This window comes from Mastacembelus armatus, chromosome 9 (assembly GCF_900324485.2).
Source record: "Mastacembelus armatus chromosome 9, fMasArm1.2, whole genome shotgun sequence".
Classification (NCBI taxonomy): domain Eukaryota; kingdom Metazoa; phylum Chordata; class Actinopteri; order Synbranchiformes; family Mastacembelidae; genus Mastacembelus; species Mastacembelus armatus.
This window is the reverse complement of record NC_046641.1, coordinates 25057195-25069972: the sequence shown is the minus strand read 5'-3', so window position 1 is coordinate 25069972 and position 12778 is coordinate 25057195. Positions and strand designations below refer to the sequence as shown.

General features: G+C 45.4%; 1 protein-coding gene across 1 annotated transcript; it reads left to right on the top strand.

The window, feature by feature from the left end:
* The first annotated feature begins 98 nt into the window (after positions 1 to 98).
* LOC113138885 (actin filament-associated protein 1-like 2) lies at positions 99 to 12560 on the top strand. The gene is made up of 15 exons (XM_033325348.1): positions 99 to 362; positions 5536 to 5670; positions 5764 to 5841; positions 5982 to 6043; positions 8094 to 8211; positions 8288 to 8517; positions 8732 to 8911; positions 9036 to 9122; positions 9264 to 9659; positions 9740 to 9849; positions 10181 to 10298; positions 10377 to 10458; positions 10581 to 10747; positions 11130 to 11240; positions 11654 to 12560. Exons 1-15 carry the CDS (start codon positions 281 to 283, stop codon positions 11678 to 11680), a joined length of 1983 nt encoding a protein of 660 aa, XP_033181239.1. The 5' UTR covers positions 99 to 280; the 3' UTR covers positions 11681 to 12560.
* Positions 12561 to 12778: the final 218 nt, after the last annotated feature.

Below are 12778 nucleotides of genomic sequence, written 5' to 3'. Positions count from 1 at the left end.
AACACAAAAGTGAAGGGGACATTCCCTGTTGTTGTTGGTCTGCACATGGGATTTGTTAAATATCTGCCAACATTAAACTGGTTTAACTTGCAGTTTGTTCACATGTGGGTGTTGTTTTTGACTCTCTCTTCATACATAATGAGTGTTGGCCCGTCCTCCTCTCCTCCCTCGTGTGTTGATGTCAACAGAGGCAGGACTTCACTGTCAGAGCTGAAGCTGCTTCACACAGAGCAGGGAGACAGTTTGGTGAAAGGAGAACAGAAGGAAATCTGTTGTTTGGATGGTCTGGATTCTTCAGCAGAGATATGAGACTGAAGATCAGCAGCTACTGAGACAACAAACAGACATGGACAAACAGAAAGGTACAGTGGTCGCTTCATAACACAACTACAGAAATACTACAAGAAAGAGGAATATGGAAACACAGGAGTAACGTGTTCACACTGCAGGAGACCAATGAAAGAAGTACACGGACTAAAAAACCCATAACAAATGAAATTTTCATCTGAAAAACATTTTGCATGTGCAACACAAATGCATATTTAGAGATTTTGATTTTTTTCAGTATTTGCCTAAAACTGTAGTTTTCAAGAAACAAGTGGAAAAGAGGCAGATGAGTCCACACATACGTCATTTAATGTGAAATAGATGTCACACTGGCTAAAGTGCGATGGTGCCAAATGCTGACTATTTAGTTTAGAGATAACATGTTTAAAATCAAATGATTCGGGTCTGACATTTACCACATGTCCATGAGTTTAATGTCAAATTTTACAGTTCACACCTGAAAACACACGTTTTACTTTTCTTTTTTAAAAGGGACTGAAAGTGGATTGTGTTGTTACAGGTTATGCCTCAACCTCGGGAAGTAAACTACTAAAGCTGATGAATTACTGCTAAAAAAACTATTATTATTCAACTGCTCCAGATGTGATCACCCCATTAAGCTGCTGTTGTTATCAGTTGTTATCAGACATATAGGGGCCAACTGCACCTACCAGCAGGCCGGAAGGCGTATGTCATGGATATAAGTCAAAGATAAGCGCCCTCTAGAGGCCGTGGTAACAGTGACAGGAGTACAAGTCACTATTGATGAATTTGTTTAAAAAAAGATGTACAATAAAGATCCAGTGTACTGTGCTGTAGACGAGGTGGAGTAGGGCCCTACCAGCCCACAGTTATGGTCCTGAACACAACTGATAACAGCCATTTAATGGTGCGATAACGTTGGATTAAGGGGTATAGGTCTGTTTACTGGTGTTGTGCTGTCAGGACTTTTCATCTGCTGACTGAACTTAAACTAGTTTAGCAGGGAAATGGGGTGACGGGTCCTTAACAGTGTAAAGTTCTGTTCACATCCTCACTCATCAAAAAGCAGTCTTGTGCCCCTTAAAGGGGTCCCAACCCCTAGTTTGGGAACCACCACTGTATGGCCTGTGGTTAGGAAGTGTGTTGACAATAGTTTCACTCCGGACTGAAGTGTCGGGCAGTGATCCTGCTTTGGTCTATGCGTGGACTCTTTATCACTCGGATGGTATGTTAACTGCAGCGACACAACAATCGGAAACACTCGTCTGTCCTCCTCCATCGTCCTTCCTCCTCCTCCTCCTCCTCCTCCTCCTCCTCATCACTTCCTCCTGCAGCCCTCAGGAGACTGAGCTAATAGACTGTTTAGATTCAGACTGTGCCCGACAATCTCAGCATTTTTCTGCCGTTACAGAGCTTTGACTTCAGGTTCATGACTACACGCAGCATGTTAGTCTCTATTCACAGACGGAAACGCCACAGAAGTATTTAGGTATTTAGTTTGGCCGTACTGAAAATGTACTCAGGCATTTATATTTTATGTTACTTTATACTTCGACTCCAGTACAGTTTACTGAAGGTGCTGTACATTTCACTTCATACAGCTGTAAATAAACAGGCTTATGGGATATAACACGTTGTTAATTAGGAATACCTGTGTGTACTTCTACTACTGATACATTCACTACATAAAGCTGATAATACTTGTGTACTTTTACTGTGATACCTCAACTTCATGACACTGACAGTGTTTGTGTACTGCTACCCAGTGGTATATAAAGTACTTCAAATTAGAAGTATATAAGGTAGTTAACGTCAGCTACCCAGTGGTATATAAAGTACTTCAAATTAGAAGTATATATGGTAGTTAACGTCAGCTACCCGGCGGTATATAAAGTACTTCAAATTAGAAGTATATAAGGTAGTTAACGTCAGCTACCCAGCGGTATATAAAGTACTTCAAATTAGAAGTATATAAGGTAGTTAACGTCAGCTACCCAGCGGTATATAAAGTACTTCAAATCAGAAGTATATAAGGTAGTTAACGTCAGCTACCCAGCAGTATATAAAGTACTTCAAATTAGAAGTATATAAGGTAGTTAACGTCAGCTACCCAGCGGTATATAAAGTACTTCAAATTAGAAGTATATAAGGTAGTTAACGTCAGCTACCCAGCGGTATATAAAGTACTTCAAATTAGAAGTATATAAGGTAGTTAACGTCAGCTACCCAGCGGTATATAAAGTACTTCAAATTAGAAGTATATAAGGTAGTTAACGTCAGATACCCAGCGGTATATAAAGTACTTCAAATTAGAAGTATATAAGGTAGTTAACGTCAGCTACCCAGTGGTATATAAAGTACTTCAAATTAGAAGTATATATGGTAGTTAACGTCAGCAACCCGGCGGTATATAAAGTACTTCAAATTAGAAGTATATAAGGTAGTTAACGTCAGCTACCCAGCGGTATATAAAGTACTTCAAATTAGAAGTATATAAGGTAGTTAACGTCAGCTACCCAGCGGTATATAAAGTACTTCAAATTAGAAGTATATAAGGTAGGTAACGTCAGCTACCCAGTGGTATATAAAGTACTTCAAATTAGAAGTATATAAGGTAGTTAACGTCAGCTACCCAGTGGTATATAAAGTACTTCAAATTAGAAGTATATAAGGTAGTTAGCGTCAAGTACATTTGGATGATGGTACTTTTCAGTACTTTTACTGCAGTAAAACTTTGAATGTAGGACTTTTACTTGGAACAGAGGGTTTTTACTCCGTGGTTCTTCTACTGTTACTGCAGTAAAGTATCTGAGTACTTGTACCACTGCTGTTTGTACCTTATTATTGAGTTTGTTTAGTTCTGTCACACCTGATTTACTGGGCCAGTGGTGGATGGAGCCTGAGGTTGAGTCAGCTCAGTAATGTAAATGTTTCTTCTGTCCTATATTTAACAACCAGATGAAAGAAAAAGCTGCTCCACACCCTGTAACACACACACACACACACGCACACACACACACACACACACACACACACACACAGTGGCCAAATCCCATCGTTGTGCTAATTTGAGGGTTTGGTTTTCATGGTAAAGCAGCTCAAATCACTAAAATACACACACACACACACTGAAAGTGAAGGAGCAGCTCAGTGTGTCGTAAAGTGAAACAGACTGAATCCAAACTGGCCTATTGAACTTTCTGTTAGTTGTAGATTATTGTTGTTGTTTTAACTCTGAGCTCTTTCCACAGTGACGGCCTTTATCTGTGCACAGTAGAACGGACACTGGACACTGGACGTCATTCTCTGTGCGTTTTCTGCAGCATCAAAGCCAGAGACAGGAAGTAGAGCCGATGGGCAGATAGGCAGCGCTGAGTAACAGCCGTCCGCGCTCTGAACGTCTTGTTTCTAGCACGGCCGGTCGTCTGCGGTGCTTCTCCGCTGCTCAGCGTCGTCCTGTGGTTGCTGCTGCGTCGTGGGTGTGTGAGCTATGTGACGCTCGGCGTTTAAAACAGCAGCAGGCTGATCAGCGGAGCTGCAGGATCCTTAAATTCAGCAGAGAAGCGTTTAATCCGAAGCTTTTAACCTTCATCTCCCACTCGGCCCGGCCTGAATGGACCCGCTCTGTCTGTGTGAATGAAGCTCGGACACAATCGCTGCCTGTGTGGACGGGCTTCCTCTGCATTTTCTACATTTTGCCTCCCTCTGATGATAATTCAGACAATCAGCTCGGCTCTAAACAACAACACAGAACTAGTCAATACATGTTCCAGGACAGAGACACTGACGCCTTGATGAAGGTTCTGTTTAAGGCTTAACAGTCCAAGGAACACAAGAACCCACCTGTGTATAAAAGTATTGGATATATTATTGGATATATAGCGACAGTCGTCTCTGTTCAAGTCAGTTGGATGTGAAAACGACTCAAATCATATTAGTTCAGTCAGTAAATCTCAACATTATTTATATTCATGGGTCGAGGAACGTGTCAGAGTCTAATCTCTGGAGAACAGGAGACCTTACAGTCTGTAGGAGTCACTGAGGAGGTTCTAGATGTTCCTGAAGAGGTTACACAGGTGTTTAGGTGGATGTAGTGGTCACTGAGGAAGTTCTAATAAGAAATAAATACCTGTACTGAGGGGACAAACCTGAAACCTAAACAAGTCCTGAGTCCTCATCTGTTGTGCTCCAGCCTCGGGTCTTTCAGGTGATGTAACAGCACACACAGTCTTTACTCTGTGTTAATCATTGGCGGCAGCTTATCAGTGTGTGTCCTGTCACATCTCAAAGCTTCTGAAGGTCAGAACATCTGAAGCTGTGAGATGGGAACGTTTACCTGAACAGGTGTGGTCCAGTGCTTTTCCTCCACTCATTAACAGAATCTAATAACCTGAACTGTTCAGACCAGACAGAAGCTTCTGCTTCAACACATTAAACATCTAAATCATAGTTTGATGATTAATGTCCAGCTGGAGCGGAAATGGTTTCCCTCCGTATTTAATAAGCGTAGAAAGAGACAGAACCTACAGTCGGACATGTTCTGTCTGTGTGTGACGGTGAATAATCAACTTCTTTTATCGCTGCCTTTCAACTCTTCACTCTGAAGTGGAAACACAGTGAGTTCATTCACCGAGAGACAACAGCTTCATTCAGAGCAGCAGCACGGACTGACTCCACCACTGAGCCCAGATCAGCTTCTGGTTATCACTCAAGTCCACAATAAAGTTGGTTCAGGACAAAACCATCGTGGAAGAAGAGAACGAGCCACAAGAACTTGAACTGGGATTAAAAACAGTTCATCGTGTAACACACATCCACATGTTCCCTCAGACCTGTGCTTAAGTACAAGCAGTATTACTGTATAAAAACACTCAGCAATAAAGGTACAGAGTGCAGAATGTATCTGATAATACTGGATTCTAGTTATTGATGGATTATTGTGTTGATCACACCAGGGATCAATAAAGTTTGATGATCAGTCTGTATTTTGTTGGATCCATCTGATCCTGAAAAGGAACTAAAGTTATCAGGTAAATGTAGAGCAGGAAAAAGTCCAAGGTTTGACTCTGACATGTAGTGAAGTCCAAGGATGAAGTAGTACTACATGGAAATACTCAGAGTTGGACTGAAGTACAGGACTGGAGTAAACATATTTGCCTCCACTGGTCAAAGTACCTGAATCCTTCCTCCACATGTTCACCCACCTGTCTCTTCTTCTGCCTTTAGTACTAGCCAAGCTGATCTGGGACCTGCAGTCCTTCCTGTCTGTTCTGGACTCCGAGAACCTGAGTTACATCGCCCAGGCTCAAAAGAAATCCATCTCGGAGCTGCTGGCCAAGCTGCAAACACAGGACACACCTGGTAATGACACCACTGACACCACTGACATCACAGACATCACTGACGTACCAGGTGTCAACACTACTCTGCATGAACTGTTTGTTGTGTCTGCAGTGGAAGACGCTGAGTACATGATCATGAGCTGTCCATCACTGTCTCCCAGCACCGAGCTGATCCACACACCTGGGACAGGTAGAGTCTAACACTGACCTCAGGAACCCTCCAAGGCTGAACTAATCCTGAGTCTTTCTTGTTACGCAGTAATGAAAACACATGTGTAGAAAATGAAGAGACAGACGACCTGCAGTAACTCTGTTTGTCTGTTTGTCCAGATGGTGTCCAGTCCTATGAGCTGGTCTCGGAGCAGGACTCATCCATCTGGCTGAGGAACAGGGTGAGTCACCACGTGGTCTTTCTTTAGCTGTGAGGACAGTCACTGAGATGAGGTGGTCCCTGAGCCATAAACTAAAGATAAGACAAGATCAGAAAACCTTTATTTGTCCCACGATGAGGAAATTGTCTTGTTGACAACAGTAAGTCCAAAAACACAGCAGAGGGTCAGAAGATGTGAGATAAATAAGGAATTAAAAATATTAAAAAACACTAAGTGGAATAAAACTATGAAGCTACAGAAACTATAAGTGTGTAGATATGTGTCTATGGGTATGTCCAGTATATGGATTTATCTATGGATGAATAAATTAATTTGTTAGTCTGATCAATGTAGAGTCTGACAGCAGGAAGGAAAGACCTGTGGAGTCAGGTGGATCAGTCTGTCACTGAAGCTGCTCTCCAGGGCAGACAGGGCATCCAGCAGGGGGTGAGACTCATGGTCCAGCATAGATAGTTAGTTTAGCCAGGACCCTTCTGTCCCCCACCTCCCTCACTGAGTCCAGAGGACAGCCCAGGACAGAGCTGAACTTCTTGATGACCTCAGAAAAAACAAGAGTGGCCTTCATCGAGGTCTTTTATGGGCCCCTTTATTGGAAACCAGTGATTGGATCCTTCAGATGAAGCATGGGAGACGTGGACTGAGCTGTACAGCTGGAATCTTCACATCTGTTGGACATTTATGGAGAAGCTTCTGATGGAGCCAGACTGGAAGGAACACATGGGAACCCAGCAGCTCTGGAGGAAACGTGGCTCACATTCCAGTTCAGTGTGCATGGTGGCAGGATGAACCAGATGTTCCTCTGGGACTCTGGGATACGTGTTGCTTTCGGCCTGGACAGGTGTGCTTCAGGAAAACAAAGCAGTCCATGCAGTGAAGACGTTAAATGGACCTGCTCACTGCGGTTTGGATGAGATTCATGTCGTGTCCAGACACTTTATCTGGAGCTCTGTTAAAATGACATGCAGCTGCTAAAGCCAGATGCTACAGGGGCAGAAAGGTTGACTGGAAACACAGGAGAGTCCTTTTCCACAACACAAACCAAAACACCCGCCTCACATTCTCTTCACCTCATGACTTTTTCTTCTTGAGGTCAAAGGAAAGTGGCTGAGACAGAAAAAGGAGTTTTTAACATGATGTGGATCCAGAAGTAGCAACAGAGAGAGAGAACAGGAGGAGGCTGCTGTGTGATGTGGGTCAGTAATGACAGACCAAGTCCTCCTGAGGTTTGGGAGGAGATGGCAGGGTTACCGTGTGTGTGTGTGTGTGTGTGTGTGTGTGTGTGTGTGTTAGAGGGAGTGACAGGATGTTCGGTGTTTACATATGAGGCCGTCTCTTCTCTGCCTGTCGTCCTATTGGCTGAGAGCTTTGCAGAGGGAGGAAGTGGTCACTAATGGTGGCAGATTAGCATCTGGTCTACGTGATGGATGCACAGATCTCACACACACACACACACACACACACACACACACACTCACTGACCCTTAACTTATCCTAACATTATAGTCACTTTGTGTAGACGTCTAATCCATAGTCATGAATTCATTTAGCTTGTTCTGCTTTTATTTATGTTGTTTTTTTACCCTGTTTCTCCCTGAAACTGTCCCTCTGGGACCTCAGGGAGACTCTGCTGGTCTCCATCCAGCCTCCTGTGTGAATACCAGTGACCTTCCCCCTGTGTGACCCGTGTGCACAGCTCTTTGGATAAGTCTTCCAAAAACAAACGAACTACAATGGACGGGACACTGGGCTGCACCGGGTGCAATGCATCCTGGGTGTTGTAGGATATTTCTCCAGTCACAGTCACATGATCATCTATGGAGCAGTGGATGATTCCTTTAACAAAGTCCTACACTATATGCACAGTTGAACTGAACCAATGAATTCTTGCTGTGGCTGAGCACCTGGATTTAAAGCTGGAAGGACTCAGCTCTGTTAATTAATCCACATGGACTGGGCTTAACACTCCATTAATGTTGTGCTTATGTTGTTATCTGCGATAAAAACTCATGTCTTCATCCTTTTCATGTCTAAATCAATCCAATCATTTTAGATCCAGGGCCCTGCCGTGCCTCCCCACCCTCCTGGGGGTCTAGGAGGTGATGATGATGAAGATACCTACGAGGAGGCAGAGCCTTACGTACCTGCTGACACAACCGCGTCTAACACAGGTATCTGCAAACTCACTGACACTCAGGTGCAGCAATATGTTGATGGGAAAACAAAGACTCTAATGCTTCTCTCCAGAGAAAGCAGAGTCGGACAGCAGCCACTATGAGTCGTACGGCGAGGACAACGATGATGATGAAGAGGGGGAGGAGCTTGTGAAGGACAGAGCCCACTACATCCAATGGAGCGCCTCCCAGCCCTGCTTAAGACCCATCCCCGAGTCCCGTCTCTGCGCCTACCTGTGGAGGAGGAAGTGGCTCGGACAGTGGACCAAACAGCTGTTCATCGTCAGGAACGACGTGTTGCTGGTGAGACATTTTAGTGAACAGTCTCAACCAATTTCCAGAACTTCATCCTGGTTCTAAAATAAGCTGTGGGTGACTAATGCTAATTCTCAGCTAAAACTGGACCATTTGGCTCTGCTGCGTGTAGTGCTGGATCAGTACCAAAGTCTGAATGGACAGGTAGAGACACCTCACACTTCCTGTTTTCACAGTTCAGACTGTTTTGTTTGTGTGTCAGTGCTATAAGTGTGCGCGGGACCTGCTGCCTCAGCTGGAGTTGAACCTGCGCGGCTGTCAGCTCGTCTACAAGTCCAAGACCAACAGGAAGATCCAGCACCAGCTCAAACTGGTGCCACTGGGCTCCGAGACACTGGTGCTGGGATACAGCAGCTTCCAGCAGGCCGACGAGTGGAAGAAGGTCAGCAGCACACACACACACACACACACTCAGTCATAGTCAGCACAGAGAGACTGGGACAAAGGCAGAGCAACAACCAGGGTTAACATGGACTCGTCAGCCTTGAATGTGTATGTGTGTGCAGGTGATAGAGGAGGTGAGTGCTGGAGGTGAAGTGGAGACTCCGAGTTCGTTATCTCTGATCAGACCAGAGCAGCCACTGTCCTGCAGGGTGAGGGACACACACTTGGTTTTATTACCTAATGAAGTGTCTCAAGTCTTTCCACAATGAACCCCCTCAGCATGGAGTCTGAAATATGGGTACAGACTACACAATGTGACGTTCCTGATCACCATGTGTCTCTTTCTTCAGTCCAGTACAGTCCAGACTGACTCTGAGGAGGAGAAACCTTCAGTTCGCTGCAGCCTCAACAAAGACAAAGGTAGTGGGTCTGTCTGCAGCTGCCCTGTGCATGATGCTGAAATCGGTCTGGGTTTGTCAGAAGGTTTTTCTCCTTCTCTGCCAGGGTTCCTGAACGTGCTGATGAACTGTCAGTGGCAGAGTTTACGGTGTCGGGTGGAGGCCGGACTCCTCAACATGTTCGGACAGGAGGAGGAGGAGGAGGAGGAGGATGGGGAGGTGAGGAGGGAGCAGTCTCCTCAGTACACGGTCCAGCTCAGAGGGTGCGAGGTCCGAGCCGGGCCCGACACCAACCATTCCTACAGGATCACACTGAGCACGCTCAGTGACCAGGTTGCCGTGCTGGAGGTGAGCTGAGGTGGCAGGAAACAAGAGTTTGTTCACTCGTTCATAAATTCACTCATTCATATTTTCATTTTCTCCTTCAGGTCAGTAGTGCGGAGGAGAAGGAGCGGTGGTTAAAGCTGCTGCAGGACGGAGCTGCCAATCACAGTCGCCATGACAACAGCACACAGGATCACACAGGTGGAGCGCTCAGGTGAGAACAGGGTCCGGTTTTTATTTTTTACTAAAGACAAAGCTGCTGATTCAGTGTGTGTGTCCCTGAGTCCAGATCCCATCCAGAGACTGGCAGCACCAATGAATGTGTGTGAATCCAGAACCTGGTTCAGCTTATGGGTCTGAGCCGTAGACCTCCATTGTTGTCCAAAAACTGTTAAAAACCCAGCAGGGAGCCACACCGCTGACCTGGCTCACGTGGTTCTTCCTCACCAACAATGGGAGGCCCGTCTGTTTCCAAAAACCAGCTCCAGACTCTGCTGTGAGCAGAGAGTCCTACTCCATGTCACTTGTTGTTTTTCCGTCCTCAGGGGGCTGCAGACTCGGAGGTTTCCCACCTCCAACACCTACATGGACGACCCCTTCCATGTGTGTGGTCCAGGCCGAGAGCAGCCCATCTACTCCAACACCTCCATGCTGGAACAAATGGTACGACCTGAGCTGGGCTTTTATTCTCTTAGCAAACCAACATCTAAGTGTTTTCTCATGTCTGCTCTTCTTCTGCAGCTCTCTGAGGACTCGGTCCGCTCCAGCTCGGTATCGTCCAAAGACTCTGTGACCTACAGCAACACTGTCTTCACCAGCCACAGTGAGTCCTCATTAGCCCTTCGCTTTACACAGGAGCCGCACTCTGAGCCTCCTGGAGCCGTCCGGCTATCGTCCTGCTTTGGGGGAAACCACAGTATAACCGTTTTGTGTTGTGTGTTTCAGGCAGGACAGTGGGTGAAGGGGAGCGTGGCGTTCAGAAGCTGGAGCTGACGGGGAAGAGGGCAGTACAGCTGAGGGCGGGCTCAGAGATCAACCTGGCATCAGCTGGGAAGCAAAACAAACGCACCTCATTCAGACAGTCGCTGGCCGTCTGCACTGAGCGCGCTCAGGTGGGAAAACAGGACGATTCACAGAAACTGTGGAAAGATCTAAACCAGATTATGTATCAGTGAACACACAGCAGCTAAAACTGTTCCTGCCTGAGGCTTCGCTCAGACTGAAGCAGACAGAGTGTTAGCATGTTAGCCAGGCTAAGTCCTGCAGGTGATGTTAAAACTCCACCCACACTGTGTCCTGTCCACACCTGTTTCCACTCACCTGCTGGACTTGGCTCTGACAGAAAAGAACAGGGACAGTGTTGTACTAGCTGAACAGGCTAACGTGGCAGAACACAGGTTTCCAGCCTTCTCTCTGGGTAACCTCAGTAACTACCACTCACTGGTTTCATTCACTGGTTTGTGCTGACACCTCTGCTGGTCTCTGCTGATCCAGGCTGGTTTCCTCAACCCTCTGCTGCGACGGACGGCCTCGGCTAAAAACTCCCTGAGACGAGCTCCGTCAGCGCTGTTCATCGAACATGGGAAGGTCTTCCAGAGGAGGAAGGTCAGAGTCACAGACTAACACCACACACTGATGCTTTACACCTGCTGACCCTCCTGCATCCTTTCATGACGAAGAAATCCAGAGACCTGATGTCTGCTCCATACAGACACGCATCTATAGTCTCGTACTTACATTTTCCTTTGTCCAGTTCTTTGGTTTGGGCTGCAAAATGTCCAACGTCTCCTTCTAAAAGAGGAGGAGTAAACTGTGGCTTCAACAATGAAAATACAACTAAAACCTCCAAAAGCCACAACACTGTGCTGGGAATTTGAAGCTGTTTGTTTGTTTTGAACAAGTGTCAGAAATGTGTTGTTGAGTCATCACACATTAAAACCAGTTTCTCTTGGTCTTTCGGCAGCGTCTGAAACCTCCATCTCTTCCCTCTTTGTCATAACTGTCGGCTGTTTTCACAGGAATGGGAGACCAAAGCCGCCGCCTGACGCCACCTGTCCGATCACTTGCCGCTCCTTCAGTCTGATGAAGAAGAGTCCACGACCCGACCACCTCACAAGCTTTTCCTTTTCATGTCAGACACTTCCTGCTGGGCGACGCCTTCATGGCCTGATGTTAAAATGCAGCTGTCCATCAGACTGTACGTCCAGTACTACATTGTCTGGTGCCTGAATCTGTGAAGACCCGAGTCCAGTCTGGTTTTAACTCGTCACTGTTCAGCTCTGATATTGTGTTACTGGGCCCTTATGTTCAAAATGTGGTCAAACAACTAAATCACTGCGGATGATGACAGAAACCTTCAGGGTGAAACGCATCAGTCCATCAAAACCACATTTCTTAGTTCTGCTTGTCTCATTCTAGGTTTGCTGCTTAGAACATATGCTAGCTGCCCTGTTAGCCACAGTCATGCTAAAGCAGCTAACACTCCATGACGACACTGAAACATCAAACCAGTGGAAAAACACTTACGTTACCTGTTCACCAGGTAAACCCTAACTCCTGCACCTGCAACCTGCCTTTCTTTGTGTTTTCACTAACAGGTAGAATTAACCCCAAAAAACATGAATGTTCCTGAGTCTGAGTCAGTGCACTGAAAAACTTCTGCATCACTAACAAGCCAAGAGTGTTTTTATAACAACTTCAGTGGAGAAGTCAACTACAAATCCCAGAGGGCATTGCACAATAAACATCCAATCAGATAGAGGCCGTTGGCGTGCAGCTGAGGGTGAGTTGAATATAGTCTGATTTTTGAACATTTGCTGTATATTTAAGGATTTTCAGGTTATTGGAAACGTACGATGGCCTGTCAGTTAATGTATTAGTTATCAAAACATGGTGCTTTTAATGTCATGACATTATTCAGGAAATTCTACATTTTAAAAAAGTTTTTTCTATGTTTTTGTTGAATCTCACATGGCTCTGGTTTGTAATTGTGTGGTATAACTCTGTGTTCATTATATACTTATCTGCACAATGTAATAACTGACTTATGGTTTATTGCTATTATCATGACATTCACTTTATATTTCCTGTATTTTCTACACCGGAGAATGTTTGTCAGTTTGACTAAACACTGATCTGTAAGG